Source organism: Humulus lupulus, chromosome 1 (genome assembly GCF_963169125.1).
Source record: "Humulus lupulus chromosome 1, drHumLupu1.1, whole genome shotgun sequence".
In the NCBI taxonomy this organism is placed as follows: domain Eukaryota; kingdom Viridiplantae; phylum Streptophyta; class Magnoliopsida; order Rosales; family Cannabaceae; genus Humulus; species Humulus lupulus.
This window is the reverse complement of record NC_084793.1, coordinates 304,484,347-304,510,469: the sequence shown is the minus strand read 5'-3', so window position 1 is coordinate 304,510,469 and position 26,123 is coordinate 304,484,347. Positions and strand designations below refer to the sequence as shown.

General features: G+C 36.3%; 1 protein-coding gene across 1 annotated transcript; it reads right to left on the bottom strand.

Moving 5' to 3' along the window:
- Positions 1–12,993: 12,993 nt before the first annotated feature.
- LOC133812640 (U-box domain-containing protein 5-like) lies at positions 12,994–21,804 on the bottom strand. The gene is made up of 7 exons (XM_062246428.1): positions 21,332–21,804; positions 20,859–20,976; positions 20,447–20,525; positions 19,165–19,350; positions 15,632–15,739; positions 14,370–15,259; positions 12,994–14,173 (listed from the first exon to the last, which is right to left on the bottom strand). Exons 3-7 carry the CDS (start codon positions 20,501–20,503, stop codon positions 13,510–13,512), a joined length of 1,905 nt encoding a protein of 634 aa, XP_062102412.1. The 5' UTR covers positions 20,504–20,525; positions 20,859–20,976; positions 21,332–21,804; the 3' UTR covers positions 12,994–13,509.
- Between the last annotated feature and the right edge of the window lie 4,319 nt (positions 21,805–26,123).

The window sequence follows — 26,123 nt, the reverse complement described above, 5'->3', positions numbered from 1 at the left end:
GCAAGGGCTTTTGACCTAGGGTTTGGGGTTTGATTCCACCACCTTGTTTGGTGGAACTAGGACTTCCCGAGGGCTCGGGATTAGCCCCGAGGCTAGGTTTTGAACTTGAGGATCGATAATGACTTTGGCCCATGATTGTGTTTAGGTGAGCGCTAGGGCTCGAGGGGGATCGTGCTCAAGGAGTCGAGGGATCAAAGCTAGGGAATTGAAAGGTAAGAAAACTGCACCCGATTATATGTTTGTGATGGGACTAAGTGCTCCCGAGAACTGTATCGTGTCAATGATGGTATTACGCCATGGGACATGTAAAAGCGGCCTAAGAGTGCCGTACATAATATTAGCGCACAGGGCGCGGCTTGGCCACTGGTAGCCAAGGACAGCTTAATATTCACTGAGCTTGGTTTAAGCAAGCCGGGGTCAGTGGGATAATGGAGGGAGCAGCCTGAGGGCGCTAGCCCTAGTTATCGTTTGTGAACTGTAGATGATATAAATTGATATGCTTAGCATGTTGAATACTTGATTATACTGAATGGCTATATGGTAGAGATTATGTGATGCGATGTGAGATATTGATTGCTTATGCTCTACTGTTGTGTTTTCTTGCTGGGCCTTGGCTCACGGGTGCTACGTGGTGCAGGTAAAGGCAAAGGCAAGCTGGACCAACCCTGAGATGGAGGGCTGCGGGGTGGAATGTACATAGCCAGTTGTTCGATCGCCATGGTCGAGGAGTGGGTCAGGACAGGGATTACCTAGTTGTCTGTTTTGCCTTAATATGGCTTGATATTGTATATAAACCTTGTGTCTTTTGTAAACAGTCTTTAAACTTAATATTTTTGGGATCCCGTGTAACAGATGATGCTTCTTAATGAAAATGTGGCTTTTGAGACCAAAACGCTTTTAACCCTAGTTCCTTTATTGTTTCAGTAACACGATTTTAATTAAATGACTTGATTAGCAAGTCTGGCACTTTGTAAACACACAGTGTAACGGTCTTGGCTATCCAGGGCGTTACATCGGATGCTCGCTTCTCAGAGTAGACAGAAGAGCTATGCAGATCCCTAGCGTAGGAACGTGGAGTTCCAGGTAGGAGACTATGTTTTCCTCAGAGTCTCGCCATGGAAATGGGTGAGAAGGTTTGGGAAGAAAGGCAAGCTGAGTCCTAGGTTTGTAGGTCCATTTGAGATCCTGAAGAGGATTGGTCAGGTGGCTTACAGATTGGCCTTGCCTCCGGCGTTGTCTGTCGTGCATAATGTGTTCCATGTATCAGCTCTTCGGAGGTATGTATCTGATGTGGGCCATATTTTGAGTTATGAAGATCTGGAACTTGAACCAGATCTCTCCTTTGAGGAGCAGCCAGTTCAGATACTTGACAGGAAAGACAAGGTCCTCAGGAATAAGACGATACCTTTGGTTAAGGTATTGTGGAGGAACAGCAAGGTCGAGGAGGCGACCTGGGAGCTGGAGTCAGATATGCAGAGTCAGTATCCCGAGCTGTTCAGGTAAATTTTGAGGACGAAATTTCAGTAAGGAGGGGATAGTTGTAATGCCCTGAATTCTCCGATGTGGTTTAGTGGCGGTTTAGTAGGCCGGGAGGGCCGTAATTGTTTAATTACGCCATTAAAGGAATATATGCATGTTTATGCGAATTATATTATGATATAATGATATATGCATGCATGTGGGTCCACATTTGATATATTATGCTGTTTTGATAATTTGGCCCATTGAGGGTAAATTTGTGTATTTGGGTGCATAATGTGATTTGTGAATGAGATTCCATTAATATGGAGATATATTCGAGCTATTCGGCATGAGAAGGTCATTTTTAGTGGATTAGCGGTTTTGTCATAACGGGGTCAATTTTGGGGTAGTAGAAATGTTTATTTGATGATAAATTGGGAATATTTGAGATCAGGGTGAAATTCTGGAGGTTTTGACTATAATGTTCCTGGGGGTGTTTTCGGGACCCCGAGTATTAGGTTTTATTTGAGATTATTTAAGCTTGAAGTAGCTGTCAGATAGAACGTACGATTAGAAAACCTCTCGTTCTCCTTCGTTAGTTCATTTTTGCCACCCGAAGCATATTTGAAGGAATCTTAAGTTCTCGGAGTCAGAATCAAGTGAGGATCGAGGCATAGCGATCCTAGGAAAGATTAGAAGCTTCTTGACCGAAGGATTTGATAGAAAACAACCTAATTGAAGGTAATCTAAGTTTAAAGTTTTGAGTTTTTAGAGTTTCTAAGCTTTGAATTGGACTTTGTGAATTGTTGTGTTTTTGATTCGTTTGAACCTTGGGTTTTGAGGGTTTTGATGCATTGGGAAGCTTGGGAACCTTGCTTTGATGATTGGGGAATGTTTAGGTATGATTTTGGAGGCTTTGAAGTGTTAAAAACACGTTTGGGAATGGCCCAGAGTTGAGGGCCGCAGCCCTGCCTTGAAGAAGCAGGTGGGGTTTTTGTGCCTGCTGGGCGCTGCGGCCCTTGCCTCAGGGAACTCTGGGGGCCACGGCCCAAGGTGCTAGGGCTGCAGCCCTTGCCCAGTTTTCGCCCCGTTTGCTCATTTTGACCCTGGGAACCTAGTTTTAGGCCTCGGGAGTGTCCCTACTACTTGGATTAGTTTGGATTGATCTCTCGGAGGCTAGATATTGGTTTGAGAACCTTTGATTATCATGTTATTGATGGTATCCTATAATGTGTTATGATTAGGTAACCGCTAAAGGACTAAAAGCTAAACCGTTCTCAAGGGTCGTTCTTTTGTTCATTCTAGCTCAAATCAGAGGTAAGAAAACTGCACCCCGAATGTGACTTGCATGCTTATTCATGAGGCATGTTGGTTGTATAAGTGTGGACATGAATTGATTGTGGAATACTTAGCAAATGTTGCTCACTTGTGCATGGTACTGACTCATTAGTCAGATTTGGCAAAGGTGCTAGTACCAACTGTGAAGCTGTGACTTATTAGTCAGGTTCGGCAGTGGTACTGGGCACTGGTCACATAGTGCTGACTCATTAGTCAGGACGGTCTTAGCGTGTTCAACGCAAGCCAGTAAAGATTAGATCTAATCGACTTTCTGCATTGAATGACTCAAAGAGCATTAATGCCGGACCGACCTTAAGTTCGATGAATATTATAAGTGCTTGTGTGGCTTACCCATCAGTCACTCACTTAATAAAGTAGAGACCTACCCATCAGTCTCTCATTTATTGAAGGCTAGTGGCTTACCTAGTAGCCACTCTTCCACTTGAATTAGTGACCTGCTTGTCAGTCACTCAATATGGTTTATTAGGACCTCAAGTGATATTCACTTGATGGACCCAAAACGGGTATGTTTAAAAATTTATACTCGCAAGCACACGAATCGTATTTATAGAATAGTTTTCGTGTAAGCACGAGATCGAACCCAAAGGAGTTGTCTAAAATCGAAAAGAGAAACTATTTTAAACCAAAATTAATAAATTCTAACCTAGTTCCAAAGATTGATGAGAATTTGTAACAATAAAAATAAAATAAAAGATAATAATAAAGAAATTAAAGACAATATATATAACATAAATTAATAATAGAGATGAAGGTGGTAAAATAAGATTATTAAGGATTAGAATCCACAAAATATAAGTTTAATAATATTTATAAGTACATTGATTCCCAAGTTTTAGTGATAGTTAAAATAAATCAAACTATCATTTTCTAAATAGATTTATAATTTTAAGCACAAATTATTTCTAAAAAGATAGGGTTTTTCTTCACTTTTCAAAATTATAATTTCAAAGCATTTAGTGTAAATCAATCTAATGAAATAACAAATAAATCAATGAACATTATTTATAAGGCAAAACATAATATTTTTGTTCTAAGCATGGATGTGTACAATTTAATGACACATCTTACACAAAGAATATTATGTTTTGCACTAATGAAGAACAAAGTGTAAATATGTACTAACAATCCAAAATACATGATATTTAAGATGAAAGAAGATATTTGAAGAAGAAAACTCCATAAACTTTGTTGCACAAAATGGGAAACCAACATACAAAATAAACACTATCTAGTTACATATTGTGTCATCATCACCTTAATAATCTTAAAAAGATTAGAAACACATAACTAGAATAGCAAATACAAACTAAAAATTACAAACATAAATAGGAAAATTTGGAGGATGAACCCCCAAAATTTCCTCTAAAAATTCATAAAATCTAAGAAAAGAACAAAGATGAAAAAAATAAAGAGATATGGAAGAAATAGTGTAAGAGAGGGTGTGTGAAATGGTGAAATGATGCTCCTATTTATAGGAGGGGATGAGGACTAAGAAATAAAAGTAAATTACATTGGGGATTAAAAACAAAGATTAAACCAAAATAAAACATAAAATAATAAAAAAACAGTAAAAATGGTAATTTTGATATCAATGTTGTAACTTTCTTGTGCATGTTTTAAAGTGGGAATATGGTGCAATGAGACATGTAAAAGGCAGCTGGCTCAAGGACTGCTCTCTTAGAGCTTGTTGGGTCCTTGGAGGCAAGGAGAGGCAGGTTGGTGGCGTGAGGTCCTGGCTGAAGGCAGGCGTAGGCCTGGGTGCAAGGGGGCAGTGGCTTTTGGTGCTGCTGGGAAATGGCCAGGCGGGCTGGGCTTGGGCCGAATGGCTGCTGAAAGATGGCAGGCGTGGGCCTGTGAGATGGCTTGGGCCATGTGCTATGTTGTGGAGAGCTGGCCCAAATGGATTTGTTGCTGGGAGGAGATGCGGCAGGTGCTTGATGAAGCAAGGAGGTAATGGAGGTAAAATGGGAGACAGGTGGCGGCAGGAGAAGCTTTCGGTGCTGGAGGTGTGATGTTGCATCAGGCGTGAGTGGCATGGTGAAGCTGAAGGAAGGAGTGGAAATGGGCCTTGGGCTTGCTGCTTTTGGTATTTCAAAAATACCAACTTTCTTTACTTTTAAAGCTTTATATCTTTTCTTTTCAAAGCCCAAAAATACAATAAATTCCCTACAAAATAAACATAAAATAAATCATAATAAAATATTTTCAACTATAAAATAAATCAAATTAATTCTTTGAAAATATTAATTATAACTTAATTTATATTAACATTTAGTTTCAATAAAACACACATTTTCTTACTTCTAACTAAACACAATAATTTAAATAATTAAACTACAACAAAATAACCATAAAAACACACAAAAATATATAAAATCAAAATAAGACTAATAAATTCAAAATTACTTAAAAACTTAATAAATCAATTAAAAACTCAAGAATTAAGCAACAATTAGCACATAAAAGGTGGTAAAATAACTCTATTTTGTAGAGTTATCATCACTCATCTGTTTGAAAGCTATGAGCTATGTGTGATTATAATGATAATCATTTGATAATGTTTACATATAATGTTATGTTTTCTTGCTGGGCTTTGGCTCATGGGTGCTATGTGGTGCAGGTAAAGGAAAAGAAAAGCTCACCCAGCCTTGAGTGGAGAGCTTAGGTGGTGATGTGTACATATGCGGCCGCTTGACCATCACGGCCAAGGAGTTCTCAGAGGAACTAGGGGGTTTACCCTATTTTTGCCGCTTAGGTCGGCGGAGTTTGAAATTTTGGAACAGTAATGACCTTTTTGAGTTGTATATAACTTGTAAATGTTCTTGTGGGCCCATGAACAGTTTTATGTATTAATAAAACATATCATTTCCTTTTTATTGGTTTTCACCTTAACTTGTTAATAACACTTAGAACACGTTTTTAACCAAAGGACTCAGGCAATGAGTCAAATTTCCGGTTCACCGTAACTGTTCTGGGGTAACCAGGGCGTTACATAACTCCAGCCAATGCCTTTGCCTCATATTAAAATCTTTTTGGGTGAAGAAGTATTTCAGGCTCTTGTGGTCTGTATAGATCTCACACTTCTCTCCATAAAGATAATGCCTCCATATCTTTAAAGCAAAGACCACAGCCGCCAACTCTAGATCATGCGTGGGATATCTCTTTTCATACTCCTTCAACTAACGAGAAGCATAAGCAATTACCTTCTCTGATTGCATCAGAACACAACTCAAACCCTGATGAGAAGCATCGCAATAAATCATAAACTTCTCCTGATCTGTCGAAAGACTCAGAATCGGAGCTGAAATCAATCTCTGCTTTAGTTCCTGGAAGCTGTTCTCACACTTATCTGACCACACAAATTTCTGACTCTTGTGTGTCAGCTCAGTCAATGCAGTAACAATCTTTGAGAACCCTTCCACGAAACGCCTATAATAACCTGCCAATCCTAGGAAACTTCTAACCTCAGAAGCATTCTTTGGCCTTGGCCAATCTCTGAACACTTCAATCTTCGTTGGATCTACCTTAATCCCCTCCTTACTGACAATATGCCCAAGAAAGGATACATGAGATAACCAGAACTCACACTTCTTGAACTTGGCAAACAATCTGTGTTCCCTCAATCTCTGTAGAACCAACCTCAGATGTTGCTCATGCTCTGGCTCAGACTGAGAATATACCAGAATATCATCGATGAAGACAATCACAAACTGGTCCAGATAATCCTTGAACACTCTGTTCATCAGATCCATAAAAGCAGCAGGGGCATTAGTCAATCCAAATGACATAACTAAAAATTCATAATGCCCATACCTGGTACGAAAAGCAGTCTTCGGTATGTCTCCCTCCTTGACCCTCAACTGATGATAACCAAAACGAAGGTCAATCTTTGAGAATACCTTTTTACCTTGCAACTGATCGAACATATTATCTATCCTTGGCAAAGGATACTTATTCTTAATTGTCAGCTTATTCAGTTTTTTGTAATCAATACACATCCTCAGAAAACCATCTTTCTTTTTCACAAACAGAACTAGCACACCCCAAGGTGAGAAACTAGGTCTGATAAAACCCAAATCCAACAGTTCTTGCAACTATACTTTTAACTCTTTCAACTCAGCTGGGGCCATTCTGTAAGGTGCTCTAGACACTGGCTCCGTCCCTAGTGCCATTTCTATAACGAACTCAATTTCTCTGTGTGGTGGCAACCCTGGAAAATCTTCCGGAAACACATCCAGGAATTCACAAACAAGTCTAGTCTCTTCCGGTCTCACTGGCACGACCTGAGTGGTATCAACCACACTGGCCAAGAATCCAATACAACCTTCTTGCAATAGATCCCTAACCCTCAATACAGAAATCATAGGTATGCGAGGTCCATGCATAGTACCAACAAACACAAAAGGATCCTCACCTTCAGGCTCAAAGGTGACCATCTTCCTTCTGCAATCAATGGTTGCCCCATACTTCACTAACCAATCCATACCCAATATCATATCAAAGTCAGTCATAACCAACTCTATCAAATCCACTGACAACTCTCTACCCTCCACTGTCACTGGCAAAGATCTGACCCATCTCCTGGATACCATTAATTCTCCAGTGGGCAACAAAGTTCCAAACCCCACAGCATAGAAATCACAGGGTCTACACAGTCTATCAATAATACTACTAGCAACAAAAGAATGTGTAGCACCAGAATCAATTAAAACATTATAAGGGGTTCCAGCACTAAGAAGCTGACCTGTAACAACTGAGGGAGAAGCCTCAGCTTCTGCTTGTGTCAATGCAAACACTTGAGCTGGGGCCGAGCTGTCCGCTTTCCTGGGTTCTTCTTTTCTGGCCTTAGGGCAATCCTTTTTAAGATGACCCACTGCTCCACATGAGAAGCAGGCCCTTGCCCTACACTCTCCCAAATGACGCCTCTTGCATCCAGGGCATTCAGGATAAGACTTCCAGGCTTCATTACCACCTGGACGACCCATTGAAATACCATGGGGCCGCCTATCAGGACCTGGAACTGGGAAGGTGTCAGGAACCTTCCTCTTCTGCTCACTGGGGCCTACACCCCTACCAGAACCCACAAATGGAGGACCTGGCCTACTGAATTCCTTTCTGGCTGCACTATCACGCCAGATCTTGTTCACTACACTCTCAGCTGTGAGTGCCTTCTCAACCACTTGTACATAGGTAGTAACCCCAGCCACAGTGGTAATACGTACATCACGGGCTAATCTAGGCTGAAGCCCCTGGAGGAATCTCTCTCTCCTGGTCCCGTCAGTGGGCACCAGCTCCATGGCAAACTTTGCCAAACGATCAAACTTTAAGGCATACTCAGTGACTGACAAATTTCCCTGAAGTAGCCTGATGAATTCCTCAGCTTTAGCTGCCCCGATAGCATCATTATAATATTTTTCATTAAACAGAGTCTGAAACTCTTCCCAACTCAGGGCATTAACATTCTTGGTCTGGGTAATAACCTCCCACCAAATCCGGGCATCCTCCCGAAACATATAAGTGGCATAGGCCACCCTCTCATTACCAGATACCCTCATGAAATCAAGGATAGTGGTAATCATACTCATCCATTGCTCTACCTTGGCAACATCTTCACTGCCCTCAAATACTGGAGGTTGCTGCTTCCTGAACCTTTCATAAAGAGGCTCTCATTTATTTCCAACCTCAGGCAGTTGCTCAGCTGCTGGCACCGACACAGGAGGTGCCTCTAATACACTGACCACTGCAGGTGCTTGCTGTTGTCTCAGGAGACGAAGCTCTTCTCCTTGTCTCAACACTGTAGCTTGCAGATCACTAACTATCTGCTGCCAGTTTACAGGAGCTGGCTGTGGAATTTGTGACTGGTCATTCTCCTGACCCTAACTATTATTATTCTGGCCTTGATCACTCTGGCCAGCTGAAGTATCTGTCTACCCTGGATTCATTCTTATCTGTTATGCCTTGTTGAAACAATGATCAATACTGCTAGTCAGGTAGTAATAACTAAACCTCTTGCCGCCTTACGGTCCAAGAACAAGCAGACAATTATCACATTCCACAGTCATACAATTATACAAGCAGATACATGTTTATAGCATTTAGCACTTAGCATGTATCACATAATAGCTCACAAACATCAATACTAATAAGTATGTTCCAGCAATCCCAGTACTAATTAGCACATAGTTGCTAAGGATATAATATTTCAGGGCACATGTTTAACATGGTGTCTCATGCATACAGGTAAAGCAAATATACTATATTGAAGCAGTTATACATATAACTACATAAATAGTTACCAAGCCATGAGTCGAGCTTGACTTCAGTGATGTGTGTACATGCCCAGCCAATCTACAGGAACCCTAACCTTGGCATGCTCTGATACCAAGTTGTAATGCCCTGGTTACCCCAGAACAGTTACGGTGAACCAGAAATTTGACTTGCTACCCGAGTCCTTTGGTTAAAAATGTGCATCTAAATGTTATTAACAGGCTAAGGTGGAAAACCAATCAAAAGGAAATGATATATTTTATTAAATACATAAAACTGTTCATGGGCCCATCAAAAACTTTTACAAGTTATATACAACTCTAAATGGTCATTACTGTATCAAATTTACAACCCCGCTGATCTAAGCGGCAAAAATAGGGTAAACCCCCTAGTTCCTCTAAGAACTCCTTGGCCGTGGTGGTCAAGCGGCCGCATATGTACACAACACCACCTAAGCTCTCCACTCAAAGCTGGGTGAGCTTTTCTTTCCCTTTACCTGCACCACATAGCATCCATGAGCCAAGGCCCAGCAAGAAAACACAATATAGCATGATATAATATCAACAATGATCGTAATAATCATTCAGGACTTTCAGTCCAAAATAGAGAAGTGACAATTGGAAAAGTCACCAAGGTGGGTACAGCTCCCTTTAGCCATGTGACGATAGGGTCACCGGGGCTTAACAGTTAAGTGAACCTTTCACTAGCTTAAACAGGTTAGGTGCATGATGACTAGTCACCAACATAACCTACCTCATGACCATAGAGTCATAACCATGGAACTCTGTTCCCTAGCCATGTGGCAAGCAGTCACCTAGGCCTTAGGCCCTAGCTCTGAGTAACTAGTCCTAGACTAGCCAAGCGCTTATAAGTTTCATCGACCTTTGGGTCGGTCCAGCATTAATGCCTTAGAGTCATTCAACGCTGATATCGATTAGATCTAATCTTCATTCGGCCCTGCGTTCAGGACGCTTATGTTGTTTCTGACTCTTAGGTTAATGATACGCGACCAGTGCCGTCCCTGACTAATCAGTGCCATACATAAGTAAACAACATTCACTAGCATTTAATATGCAATCAATGTCCACATTTACCAACCAACACACCTCAACAACAATCATGCATGTCATATACACAGGGTGCAGTTTCCTTACCTCCGGTTCGAGCGAGAAATATAATAAGAACGACTCCTGAGAACGATCAACCTTTTGATTCCTTAGCGGTTACCTAATCATAACCAATTATAACCTCCATTAATGAAAATCAACAATGAAAGGGTCTTAACCTAAACCCCACTCTCGAGACCTTGAAACATGCCCACACGGTGAGTAGATTCGATCCCGGGCCTTAAGGATTGAAACCCCGAGCCAAAAACACTTAAAAGCACTCAAAACGGGATTCTGGAGGAACAGAGTAGCACTACAGCGCTGCTCCCTAGCACCCCAGCGCTATACTCAGAACCCCCAAACGCCTAGAAAGCATCCTATGTAGCGCTATGGCGCCCTCTGATGGGCGCTGTAGCGCTACCCCCAGAACAGCTCTCCCATGAAACCTCCTTCTTTGACTCCTGCGATTCCTACTCGATTCCAATGCTTCCAAATCCCATTTTTGGTGCCAAATGAACCCAAAAACTATCCTCACATACCCCAAGCATCACAACCACAAGAACCCTAGCCAAAACTCCCAACAAAACCAAGCATCCATCCTAGGAATCCCAACTGAAAACCAGAACTAAAACAGGGCAAGACAGGGAATTCAATGGCTAGAAACTTACCTCAAGCTCAGATTATGATGCTCTTCAATGGTGGAACACACTCCCAAACTCCTAAGGCTCACTTCCCAAGCTTGAATCCTCAAGAATGGCTCAAAAATCACAAAGAAAGCTGAAGGAAAATAGGTACGGGAAAGCTCTTGAACTTACTCTGTTTTCTCCACCTTTCTACAGCCATAATTGGCTTATATCTATCCTAGGGGTGAAAAGACCTAAATACCCCTAGGTCAATTAAAGGTTTCTAAAGGCTCCCAAGGGCAAAATTGGTATTTCCCACCTATCTCGTTAATCATAATTAACGCTCTCCAATTCCCGCTATTCTCGATAATCTCAAACATCAATAATTCATATCCCGTTACCCTTTAATTCCTGGCAACGCTCTAGTCATTAAAATCACCCCGAGACTCACCCCGAGCCCCAAACTTAAACCTGTTATGACTAGACCGCTAATTAATATTCCAAGATCGTCTCATGCTGAATAGCTCGAACAAACCCACATTATAATGTGGTCTCAACAATAGGTCACCGACATGCATACAAATATACAATTACACCCTCAACGGGCCAAATTACCAAAACACCCATGTTATCAAATGTGGACCCACATGCATGCATTTAACATCATATTATAATATAATTCACATAAACATGCATATATTCATTTAATGGCATAATTAAGCAGTTATGGCCCTCCCGACCTACTAATCCAACCATTAAACGGAATTAGGGATTTCGGGGCATTACAGTTACCATTAGAAGTAAGACTCCGTGGACTCATTAGTGACTCTGAATACTCAAGATTTTTACCTTGAAGACTAAGATAGTTATGGACCAGATTTAGAAAGTGGTTTTGGAAACCAATTTTCCCTGACACTTAGAGGGTGTATTTGTTTTAAAGTTTAAAATGCATGTTAGAATTATGGTATGACTTAACAAGAGTTAAGTGTTAGATTTTCAATGCCCAATTTGTCAAATAAATTTTCTAAGATAATTTCCATAATTAATTTGAGTCACTGTATGGGTTCACTACAGTGTCACCTAAGCTAGAAGGCTCACCTCTGGATAGAGAAATTTCACAAACAAACGCTAAGATATCCAAGTAAGACAACTTATGAATGTATGGCTACAACATGATATGACTAGTTTTTTTTATTATTATTTTAATACTTAACTGTACTATTAGAAACTAGTTCTGGAAGGTTACTCAAGATCGTTGTCCTAAGGGAGTTCACATACTCATAAGTAAGGTAAGCAATGATGATTATGACACCCGGCTAGCTCTACCCAGCAGTAAAAAAAGAACTGACTTTAAAGTTTAAGTCAGATTTTTTTGTTTATGTTTAGGGGTTAGATTTAATTTTTTATTTTTGTTTATTTAAATTATTTCAAAGTTTTAATTATAAGTTTTTTTATTAACTCGGAAAATATTTTAAAATAACAAAATAAAAAAAATCATTAAAAATATGGGCAATATGGTCATATTTGAAATATGAGTTGACTAGATTGTAACAGAGGAGGGTACCAAACTGGTACAAATTGCAAATAGATGGTACTGAATGATTATTATTATAAACATATGGTACTAAGTGTGTATTTCGATAAAATACAGGGTACCACCAAACTGGTACGAATTGCAAATAGATGGTACTGAATGATTATTATTATAAACATATGGCACTAAGTGTGTATTTCAATAAAATACAGGGTACCAAATGAGTAACGCTCTCGAATCATTAAATTTTTAACTAGTAATTACTTTTTAAATGAATTTTTTTTTTATTTATCAACCTTTAGAATAATCAACAAAGGAAGTTTAACGTGCTCTTTGTTGAATACAATCACGATTTCCACTCAAAAAAGAAAAAGAAAAAACGAAAGAAAGTTTAATAATAAACTCATGTAGAATTAGATTATAAACGTGTTTGGAGCTCAATAATAATAGTCATTATAAAAATCTTGTCACAAATAAAAAGTCATTATAAAAATACATATATTTTTTTATTTGAGATGAAATACATCTATTTCAATGCATATAAAATCTATTCATGTTCATTTTACTATTTTAACAAATAAAAATTAAAATAGTCCTTACTTCCATTCAATTACCCCTTTTCAAAAAAAAAAAATCCATTCAATTTCAATTCTCAAGGGCACTTAGAATAATTGTCATTAGAACCAAACTCGTCAAATAATCTTTCAAGTTCAAGAGGAGCAAACATGGAACTGTACAAAAACACATCTTTTATATATGCATCCGAACCAATCCACAAGTCAACGGCAGAGATACATCAAGTACTACAGAACTATACATTTTTTGTATCCATGCACTATAAATGACAAATAAATTGGCACTCCTAAAAGAGAAAATTATATAAAATAAATAATAATAATAATTAAAATAGAAACTGCATAACTAGTAGAGCAAAAAAAAAAAACATCAAGCCTGGCTAAGCTAAGACAGGTTGCATCTCCCCTCCATTTAAGAACAAAGCTCTCAATTCTCTTATTGATCATTGATCAAAACCAGAAAAGATTCTGAGACTACCTTATCTGAATCTAGCTGAAGACATAAACTTCATTTTCTTTTCCCATTGTTTTTTGAGAACCTCGTAATTCTCCCAAAGAATCGTGATGTCTTAGACGGTTGTTTTTCAGTAATGTGATTGCTCTCTGTTAGCATCAAGATCAAATGTAGGGCATTCTGGCTCACTGCTAACATCTCTTAGTTGCCGGAGAAGTTCCAACGCATTCACCCGACCCCTATCGCTCCCATTGATAGAAATGTTGACAAGAGGAGGGATGACGCCCTCATCCATGACCATCTCACAATATTCAATTCGTTGAGAGCATAAAGAGAGGAGGATATCAACAGCATGCTCTTGCTCTTCGGAACTGCCATTTTCAAGAACTTCAGAAATAGAAGCAATGGATCCGCTAGTCTCAGCAACAGATGTCCTAGCCTCTTCAGTATTGCAGAGATTTTTCATTATAAATAGACACTTTTCAACAAGAGCTTTATCAGTAAGCAAGGAAACCAACTTTGGGATGCACTCAAAAGAAGCAATATGAGAACAAATGTCATGGTTTGAGGACAAGTTGCACAAAACTTTTACTGCGTTCTCCTGTAAATCTCTGATCTGTGAGTTGAGAGCTCTTATAATGGATTTTAGAGCACCAGAAGCCAGGATCTTTGATCTACAATAAGGGTAGCTGGACAAAACTTCCATGATGGTGAAAACTTCTTCAGCTACTACTGAATCCAGAAATGATGATAAGAGACCAAATGCATCTTCACGTAGATACAGTCCTTCATTCCTGCATTGGGCAGCAAAAGAGTCATTTTAATAGAATCTTAAAGGCCATGTATAGAATAATCATGCCCACATAATGAACAAGAGAACAAAATTACAGATACATAGAGAAAATAGAACATTGCTATGGACAGAGACAGTAGTTACACATACATAAACTTTTAAGGAAAAGAAGCTGTATAGTTAAACAAACAAATTACCTGTTTTTGCTCACAAATGTCAACAGTAACTGCAATCCATTCTTCAGAGCATTTACATCATTAGAATCATGTGCATCCCTTAAAAATGCTACCAGTGGTTCAACAAAATTCTCATTTGACAGAGAATAATAGGTTTTTTCATTGCGTTTCAAATGCCTTTTGACTTCTTCAACAACCTTCCATCGGGAGTCCCAAGAAAGCTCACCCAGGTTGGATAAAAATTCCAACTCAGGCTCAGTGTTTTTAGTACATGATTGAAATTTACCAGAACCATCATCAATCTGTGCAGAATTCAAGCCATTGGTTGTCTTATTGCGTGAAGAATCCGAACCGAAACTGGCGTCTATGGATCCAAGCGATACATTGCTAAAATCCATTTGCAGTCGTATGTCATTCATGGAACTGCTAAAGCTAGCAATGGAAGTTGAAGAAAACTCCAATGAGTGCAGTGCTTCTGGTGCTGTACTTGGGTCGGTGAGCGGTTCTACTTCAGCAGATCGATTACTTGTAGAGTCATTACCAGAACTTTCCAATTGAAATGAGCTTCGACAACAAGCAGAGGCAGTTTCTGTTTGATCTTGGATGACCAAGTTTCCATACTTCTTGAATAGATACAAGAAGTATGTTAATATCTTCTTCTTAGTAGAATCAGTCTCAGAAACCCTATGCAGCAACCTTTGAATTGATCTTTTTTCTAATAGAATATCCTTGGGTGATAAAATGTGGAGCCTTGACGCTGCAAGTTGAAGAGCTCTAATTTCAGAAGTTTCCATGGAATCTGATGAAGAAGTACCTCCATGGATCAACTCTTGTAGAACCTTCCCAGCCTCTTCTTCATATGGATCCAGAATGAAAGTTGCTGCCGCAAGATCATCAATTATGGTTGAGATCTGCAAAGCACAGAACACCTTCAGCTCTACAAAAATAAGTAGACTCTAAATGGCATGAAGACTAAAGTCTTAAAAAGAACCAAATTTATGAGAAAACTAACAACGGTTTGCAAAATTGCACTGTTAATATTTTGAAAGGTGAAAACTCCAATGCTGTAACAGAATATATTGCAGGAAATGTGAGATAATTAGATGTTCTGGTGCAAGGAAATCCAATGGAGAATATAAGTGGTCTGTCACTACCCCTCAAGGTCAGGAATATAATTTTTATATATATATATATAGGGAGCCACTTTGGTCCAGCCACTTTTTTGTATAAACAAACCATATTTATATATTTGTATAAGAACATAATTAAATAAATCAACAAACCTCTGATGCTAGTAAAGCTGGAACCATGTCTTGAATTTGGCATAAACTTTGCTTCAATGTGCTCCTAATTTTTGTACATCTTGAAAGTATCACATCCCCCGTTAGTGCCTGGAGGTAATATAAAGAATCATTAATATTAAATTCAAAGCTAGCTAGAATCAACAAATGGATTACAGGATTTAAGTACACAGTGACACTAATAACAGTTAATTTCCTCTGTTATATATGTTGGTTGTTACCAAAAGTTTTCTTGCCGAATAGCGTAATCATAAACATGTTGACATTTTATTTTATTTACAACTTGAATGACAATATATAGATTTATATATCTTTTGCTCCTATAATTTTTAGCAGAAAATAAACATTATTGTAGAGAAAGAGGAAAGATACAATGATGACAAGAAATCATTCAAAGTTTGCAATCACTACACCAGACAAAGCCAAGTCTTTAATTTTTTGTAAAGCAGACTCCTTGCCTAACCCTACTATATTTTAGGAACATAAAACTATAGCAACTGCTCTTCAGATTTTGTGAGAGCAAATCACAGGCCTGACAATTTGAGTTATCCATCTTGGGTTAAATTTGTTGAATGTCAAATTTATTTCCTAGTTTCTAGGACATTTATTTCTGCATTTTAGTTTTATTTTAAGAGATAAAGATCTCTAGGATCTAAAATCATACATCTCTGCTTGAAGGGAATATGTTGTCATTCCTGATTTCAATATCATGTTCAAATCCTTGATTTTAAGGGATTCTGTTGTCATTCAATAGAGGAGATTTTGTAGCAGATTTGTTACAAAATCTCTCCTATAAATTACGTACCACTGGTCTCAAATAATGTAGAAAACTAGAGTTTGCCTCTCTTGTTTTCTAACTTCCTTCCCCATTTTCTTTATGTTATCAGAGCCATAATCGGCCCAAAACAGCCATGACAGGCACTATTACAGATGGATCAACAGAGGCATCCACCAGATCTTCTCAAACAGTCTTCAATCCTTCAACAATCTTCCCACACCCTTGTTTCTTGGTGTTTTTCTAACTCCCATACTCTCAAAATTACTCGGCATAAATTAAATGGGACCAGTTATTTGGATTAGTCCCAATCCATACTTCTTCTGGTCCATGGTAAGGACATAATAGCTATAGCCTAAGCTACATCACAGGAGACACCATAAAACCCAAATAAGATGAACTTAATTATCATATATGGGAAGCTGAAAACTCTATGGTAACAACCTGATTAGTCAAGTCTAAGGAACCAAAGATAGGGAGAAATTATCTATATTAAAAAACTGCCCAAAAGGTCTGGGATTCAGCAGCAGCCATGTACTCAGATCTTGTTAAATCCTGTCAAATTTTTGAGCTACAATCTGTCCTTAAAGACGAGGAACAAGGAGACCCAACTGTGACTGATTACTACAACACTATCATCGAACTGAGGCAGGAGCTAGACATGTTTGAAGAGATTGTGGAGATAAGACTCCTGACTGGGATCAAAACAGCAGCACAAACCAGCAAGAACAAAGCATAGAAAACAACCAAAAAAACAGAGCAAAGAACACAAGTTTTACGTGGTTCAGATCAGAATGATCCTACATCCAAGGCAGGGCTTTCTAGACCCTAGTCAAATCCACAATATGATCAGCATTACATCCTCAATACATGAGAAGTCACACAGCTCACAATACACAGCTTTGTACACCAAGAACACAGCAGCAGTTCCTTTCAACAAGCTACAAAATATGGCTAACAGCACTCAGTACTCCTCACATATACAGACTAAAAATACTCTTAACCAACTCTAAATACACCCAAGTGAACCATATATACTAAGGCAGCCAATGAGAACAAGAACCAAACTTAAGCTGCGGTCTCAAGAACAGAACTACCTACCAAAAGAGAAAAGTCAGTTACAACCCCTTAGATAAAACACTCTTAAACGATTACCCTATGAAAGGATGGTGCACAAGTGGTTATAAACCACCAACTAATTATGTATCTAGTCAATGTTGGATCCTAATAGTACATCCTCATTTAGAGGTGACATTCACGGCAGGCCACTTTGGGATTAGGTTGCCCAATCCATGTCGTGCCGACATTCACGGTGGTCCACTCTGAACTTCTCGTCAAGTTGCCCCTTATGTGACGTGTCAATGTCCACTGTGGTCCACTCTGGGCTTCTCCCCAAGTCAATCATTTCGTTCCATTGGTCCCACTAGATGGTGTTGGCTATGATACCATTGTTACAACCACTCGTGTAAAACTCACCCTCAATATTCTAACTTATTCAGTTATACCTATGAGAAAAGGGTGTCCAAGTGGTTATAAAACACCAAACTAAACCCATATTTAGTTGATGACACTTAACTCTTTGAGATATAGAATAAGACATTTTTATGTACTGTTTATTTTTCTTCCTTCAGTGTCAGTTTTCAATATTGAACACATTAGAGCCTTGGCTAAGTGTAGGTACGAGGCATAGAAATAGGAGAAAATTTGTTAAGTATTGGTCAAATGCTCAAGGTCAACTCAGCTGTTATTGGACATCATAACTGAATTTGAAATTCAATTATGACAGGTGGTACTCAGTCTTAGAGGTTAAGTCAGTTGCTTACCTCTCAAGTGTACATATAAGGCTCCTAATCTATCACTTTTATTCATTCTATTCTTTTATGTACCGAGATATACAAAGTAAGAAATAAGTGAGCTTTGAGAGAACTTGTATCACTGTAAAAAGAGATTATTGGAGCAAGACTCCATTGATGTACAGAATTGAGAACTCAAGTTAATAAAGAGATTACATAGCCCTTGTGGCTGGTTTGGCCGTGGAGTAGAGTGGTGTCTAGCCAACATTCACTTGAACCACGTATGTGCATTGTGTTCTTTATGTTTTCATTCTGTTTTTGGTATTGATTCCTTGATTAAAACCAGTTTGTGTTTTATGCTTGATAATTGATATTTGATCAATTGTTTTCTGGTTTTGTTTTGTGTTTTTGTTCTTGTTTTGAGGTTGTGGTTACAACAAAATTGAATCTGAAATATTGTACTCTAATTCTGATAATGTTTGATATTTACAACTAGAAGTAATTCCGAGTGTAAATGACCACTATTAAAAATTATTTACAACAATTTAACAACTTGCTCAACAATTTTGTACCAGAAATCATTTTTACAGTTGCCATATAATTGGTCAGCACTTATCCTCCACTTATAAGTTATAAATAGCAACCTACGAAGTCATCTTATTCAAAATATGAATCTAAAAAAACTGTCGAGACAATTAGCCATTTCCTGACGAAAAAATATACTCCTGCTCACTATTTTAGCACAGTGGAATACAGATCATGTTTTCTATATCTTTGCCAGACGGCAAGAATGAATCTCATATATATAATCACAGCAACGTACAACAGAAATCTTATCTGCCCTTTTTCTTAAAATAAATTTGTTTGATAATTAATGATTTTAAATTTGACAGCATTCAATCAAAAGTAATCTAGTTTCTTTATCCAAATCATCCAACTACACGTACCAGGAAGAGTTTACTAGCTTCGCTGCAATACTGTAGGAGCAACTTTGCTTTTTCGATTGCTTGTTTTAACACAGATACAGCATATATTCCTGTTGAACACCTAGGTATAGTGGTAGTTATTTCTGGAAATAACTTTGATATCCTGTCGACTGATGCCATAAGTTCTGAGCACATTCTATGATGAACCTGCAATTAAGGAATTTTTTTAAGAAGCAAAATTACAGTAATGAAAATGACAAGAAAAAGGAGGATAAGGTATCTTGAAGAGAAGCACAAATACAAACTAAAGCAAAAAGAGCAAAACAGAAACTAAGCACCACGAAACCTGTGATTATCATTTATAATACTATTATATAAATATATATATATTAAATAAAAAAAATTATCTTAAATTAGTGGTCCAGAACAATTCAAAAGTAAAAGATGAATACAAGTTTAAAATTACTCATTCAAAATAAGAGATTACGATTAAAGTTTTCAACGAACAGACACCTCATTCTTCATCACTCAAAACATTAAAAAAGACAGGGCTGTAAACCCTATGTGCAATTAAATGACACTAGTCTTTTTTTTTTTTTTTAAGAACTAGGTCACCTGCCTATTCCTACAATATATGGGGACCAGAAGAGAAGACTATAGCAATTGCTATGTAGGGTGCTCAGAAGGGACTCAAACCTCAAGCATTGTGGGAGCAAATCACATGTCCATCTAATTGAGATACTCCTCTTGGATAAAAAAAATGACATTAAGTCTAATCTAACATCTAATAGAAACAACATTTGCTCACATTCTATCTCATCTTGATCAAAGATTATAAATATATTTTTATGGATTTAATTATTATTGTCCAACAAACCCAAAAGGAGTAGCTCGAACAGCTTCCCACAAAGTTTGAGGTTTAAATCCTTTTTCATACCTACATAGCAATTACTATAGTTTTGTATTCCTCAAATATTGTAGAATTAGGAAAAGAAGTCAAAAATTTATTGTTTAACAATATCCATTTAATCCTAAAAGTAACATGCCATATTTCTTTCAAGATAATTAGCTCTGATTTTATAAGACTCCAAGTGAACAAAACAAAACTCTCTTTAGGTTTGAACATCACGTTCATTGCATCAGTTACACAAAAGTCAAATCAGTATGCTAAATATGTTGTCATCAAAGAGCTTTACGTACACATCTTTTGTTTCTATTGAATTTCACAGCAAACTCTTCAAATCTAATTGATATGAAAAAACCCTTAACGATATAGAAATAAGTAATTTCGCATAAATTGTACCTTAAAGAAGTACTTGTATGACATTTTCACCTCCACTTCAGCAACATGAGTTGCCATATCATAGGAAATCACCAAGTATCTAGCATTAAATTACAAAAAAGGTCACTACATATGTTTCTACATAATTTATATCCACATTACAAAAAATATTATGCTTGTAAATTATATCAAATTAATACCTTTAATCATAACTATCATTTCCACATTGACACGAACCAAATGGAAAGAAACTACTTTACACAGTGCAACTGAGGAATCTCTATTCTTAATAAAGAAACGATACATGTAAATAAAAATTTTTCCACACCAAATAATAAATTTTATGTCGGACAAAATATATTACCATGGAAAATCTACAGTAGAACAAGACGGCAAAAAAAAAAAATAATAATAACCCATGGGTAGAACTCACCCTAAAGAACCACTTGCAAGGTGAGGGTGTCCAAGAATTCATGTATTCTAATCTTCTTCTCCTTCTTTACTCGTGGAAGGAATTGTGGTACATCACCATGAATATAGAGATAAATGACCTATCCCAAAACCAATAACATTTCATTAATAAATATCAAACCAACTTGTTCAACCTGGATGCCATATTCATTTTTATCTACACAGCCTCAACTAAAATTAGGTGAATAGAGAAATGGAAATTCCACTCAAAATTTACCCAAACCTTAAAAACCTCATACTTCACTTTTGCTCTCAAAATCTTTCTACAATCTAACACCTCACAAATTTCTAATTTACAGACAAAAAAATCAACAACCAAGATAAACCCAGACAAAAGAATAAATAAATAAAATAAAATTACCATCATCTAAAACATATGGTTATATACTATATCTAACAGTGAATCAGTATGATGAGAATTGGAGAGAGCTTTACCTGTATCAATGTCTTCTTAGCTCTTTCTGACAATTGGTTGAGAGAGAATAGCGATCCTCGAATATGAATTACTGTTACTCGCTTTGGTACAGTACCGATAACCGGATTACAGAATCAATTAAAACAGCTCAAGTCACGACTCATTAGATATTTCGGTTGGAGATTTCCGGTTCTGGGTTCTCGGCTTGGAGTGCTGGGGTTCAGGATTCTGCATACGAGTTGCAGAGGGGTGGCGATGGATCTTGGGATCGATGAGACTCTCAGATAGGCCCAGCGACGGAGATGGAGGTGAGGAGGTGGTTCGCGTCTGGGTGTGGGTTGTCGGGGGGATGGGCTCGAAGTTACGCCTACTCTCGCGCGAAGGAAGTGCGAAATCGCACTTGGGTTCGGATGCTGGGTGGGTTTAGAGAGAAATGGTTTGTGAGGCTTGGTTTGGAGAGAGAGAGTTTGTATGGTTGGGGTTTGATAGAGAGATAAATGGAATGCTCATTTACAATAATACTTAGTTTAGTTTGCTGGTGAGTTTTAGTTTTAATTTTAGCTTTCATATTTAATTAATTAGTAATTAGCATACTTTATTTGTAAAAAATTTATAGCACAATAATAATATAAAAACTATATTTTTAAAAAATTTCATTTTAAGGTTCAGCCCGCCTTTCGACCTGAGTTAGTTTAGTTTGGCAAATCGGTTTATGGGCATACATTTTAAAGCCTAATTGTAGAAGTACGTCAACTTTTGAATTTCTTTTATTGGCTTCGGCCAAATAAAATTTGACACATTGTCATTGAAAAACATAATAGGCTTATTTGTAGCAAAAGACCTCAACATCCACTACCTTTGCCACTTAGATCCCCAATTTCTAATTTTTTGCAAATAAATCCTCAACCTCAATGTATAATAGCAACTGTTAGATTTTTATTTATTCTGTCAATTTCAACTATTTAATACACACATGCACGTCACGTGATTTTTTAAACAGGCATATTTCATGAAAATATTAAAATCTTTTTTAAGCCATGAGTTTCTATCTCTTCTGGTTGATGACCAATTTTTTTTGCACCGTCCCGGCAGAGTGACAGTTCGTTAGCTTCCCTTAACCCATGCACAAAGGCATGTAATTCATTCGTCCTCTCCTCTGATCGATTATTGTTTCCGATTTGTTCTCTTAAGATGTAACATATTTGTTGTTGAACATATACACACACATTAATATATATAAGTATTATTTGGGGTGACGGCATATATTTAGGACTGTTCATTGGGCGGGTTGGTCGGGTTACAATGCGTTTTTACCCGTCTAATGTCATAATCGGGTTAGCAAAAGTGACCCGTAACTTGCCCAATTAAGAAAAAAAAAATTTAACACGTCCAATAATTTGGGCGAGTTGGTCGGGTTAACCCGCCCAAACCAAAATTGTATTTTTTTTTTGCGGGTTGGTCGGGTCAACCTGCCCAAACAAAAGTGGTATTTTTTTTTTTTACATTTTTGTAATTTTTTTCTTTTAAATACTTGTACTAATAGTGTGAAATTTATCTTTTTAAGCTTAAAACAATATTTTAAATTATAGTAAAAAAATTAAAACAAAACTTAATTAATTTATATATTTATTTGAATATATTAAAAATAATAAATTCTTAATTGGGCGGGTTGATAATTATTTTCAACCCACCCAATGTAACAATTGGACAGTTTAAATTTTAGTTGGTTTATTCGGATTGCGTTTTTTGACAGTTTTTTTGGGTTGGTTTGGACGAATTATTCAGGTTGGGCGGTTTGTAAAAATTTCTGCACAACCCTAATTTATAGTTTTTAAGTATATAATTTTCTTTGTTTTTACTGTCAAATATATTTAAAAAGAATTGCCACAAGTGGCGGAGCCAGCAACCCAACTCAATGGGGGAACCACTATGACAACATATAAAATTTTGATAAAAATTAATAACATAAAATGTATAAATTTTTAGTTATTAAATTAATAGGCAAACCCAATAATTTACTTAAGGGTGGCGGAATGAAGTTGTTATATAGGAGATAGTTGGAATAAAGTTTCTAGGATTATGTATTTGTTGTGTTTCTAGGACTATGTATTTGTTGTGTCTATTTCTTTTTAAATATTAGTCAAAGTTATTAACAAATAATAAGAAGTGTTGGATTTGATGGTTATGTTGCTTCACTTGTATATCACTCTAAATCCTGAATATTCATGAACTCCTATTTATGTGCTCAAATCTATAATTTGATTATAGATTAATTATTCGCAAGTGAATTAATACTTAAGGATCAAGAGGTAATTAAAAGGGTAAAACAGTAATATTGACTAGCTCTAATTAACGAACCAATAACAAAACTACATTTATTAATTATATCAATGGACTACAAAAGAATACTCTGTAAATATAATTCTATAAATACTTAGAGTGCAATTTCATATTTATAGTGGAGTAATCATGGAATTAAGAAATGAGTTTATTAGATTAAAGAGTTTAATTAATAATTTTGTTTATTAGAGCTTCGTATTATAGGTCAATGGCCCTCATATCACATATGTCCTATACTGTCAAGGTTAAGGATGTCAAAAGAAATATTTGTAGAGAGAATGACTTAATTGCATAGGAATTAATTTTCCAGGGCAATGAAATAATTATGGGCAATTGATTAATTATGAATGAATTAATTATTTAACTATATAGTTTTTATTTTGAAAAACTATAAGTTAGAATAAATATTAATCATGTTTGGATTAATATGGTGAGAGAGATTAATAATGATCTAATTTATAATAAGGTATATACTTATTTATTTAAAACTGATATTTTAATATAAAGTCAATTTTAAATTGACTGACATTTATTTTGTGATAAATATATCTTAAAGTGATAATGGCGGCAAAAATACCAAATATTTTCAAATACTAACACTTATATACCAATTATTTTTTTTCAGCTGTAAAAATATCAAATATTTGTTAATAGTTTCACTTAAGCACCAATTTTTTTATTTTGGCTGCAATAATACCAAATCTTTATTAATAGTTGCATTTAAGTACCAAATCTTTATTTTTTTTGTCACGAAAATAATATCAAATATTTTTTAATATGGAAAGCTAATTATTTCAAATATTCATTGAATAATTTTTTAAATATACAAAATCAATTTTAAATTGTTAAAATCTAAAAAATTAAATAGAAAAAAAAAGAATAAAAAAAATTATATTTAAGGGTAAATATTAGTAGAGATTTAGTTTTATTATTGTAAATGTTCCTTAAATTATTTTGAAAAAAATATATAAAATCAATTTTAATTTATAAAAGCATATAAAAAATAATAAAAATTGAATTTATATTTAAATGCCACTATTTTTTATAAATTTCGTATTATTGCAACATGTTTATTCCTTAAATATTTTTTTATAAAATATATAAAATCAATTTTATTCATAACAAAAAATTATTTAAAAAAAATTGGTACTTAAGTGCAACTATTAATAACGATTTGGTATTATTGCCGCCAAAATAAAAGAATTTGTACTTAAGTGAAACTATTAACAAAGATTTGATATTTTTTCCGCAAAAAAAAAAAAAGAAATTGGTATATAAGTGAAAGTATTTGAAAACATTTGGTATTTTTGCCGCCATTATTCAAATCTTAAATTTTAATTAAACAAACAAATGAGAAAATTAGGGATAACCCTAATAGTGTGGGGCGACACACTCACTGAGTGTGTGACACCACATAGGAATATAAGATATCCCTAGGATTTGAATTTTGAATTTCAAATTTCAAATTTATTTGTTTAATAAGTTATTTGATTATTCTTTTTTTTTTAAATATGATTTAAATTAAATAATTAAATAAGTTATAACTGTAACACCTTGGGTAACCAAGACTGTTACACTGTGTGTTTAAAGTAAAGCAAGACTTGCTAATCAAGTCGTTTAGTTGAAAACGTGCTCCTAAAGTCATAAACAGGTTAGGGTTAAAAGATTGTGTACATAAACAGATAATTTTTCATTTAAATAAACGTTTAGTACATGTGATCTCAAAAATAGGGTTAAAGGACAAATTTACGAACTTCCAAAAGTCAAATACAAGCAAAGGCTACTCTAATGGAAAAATACACATTTTAAGTTTTCTCTCCCTGTACAATCCCTCGGCCGTGGCAGACGAGCAACTGACAATATACACCTCGCCCCCAGAGCTCTCCAACTCATGGCTGATCCAACTTACCCTTGCATTTATCTACACCACATAGCACCCTTGAGCCAAGGCCCAACAAGAAAACCATATAGCATAACATAAACAATGATGGCAATCAAATGACCCATAAAATAGTTAACCAATTATTCAACATGTCATAACTGTCACCTAATCAGAGAGGACAATCAATGATTCACAAGCCATTCATCTCAGTGTTTAACACACTATAAGCAACCGATTAGCAATGGCGAACATATCAATACTCATCATACAATACTCAGGGTCGACGCCCTTAGGTCGCGCCCTCTATTTAACCCACTCACTCTGACTTGCTTAGATCGAGCTCAGTGATTATCTAGCTGACCTCAGTTCTTAGTGTTACATTATTTTATAATATAATGTAAAATTATATTATATTATAATATAATGTTTTGGATTAAATAAATGTGACAAAGTGTGTCACATATTGTAACATATAATAGAGAGTTACAATATTTAGATATATGAGATATATCCAAATAATGTAACATATTTGGTGTTACAAATTTGTAACTTCTAAATATTACCCTTTATTGTGTAAAATTGTTGTTACA

Excerpts from the sequence above, each read along its gene's own strand:
- LOC133812640 (XM_062246428.1), bottom strand. The coding sequence starts at position 20,503 with ATGGCAACTCATGTTGCTGAAGTGGAGGTGAAAATGTCATACAAGTAC. Across the intron at positions 15,740-19,164 it reads AAGCTAGTAAACTCTTCCTG|GCACTAACGGGGGATGTGAT; the intron begins GTACGTGTAGTT and ends TATTACCTCCAG. Across the intron at positions 15,260-15,631 it reads CAGCTTTACTAGCATCAGAG|ATCTCAACCATAATTGATGA; the intron begins GTTTGTTGATTT and ends TGTGCTTTGCAG.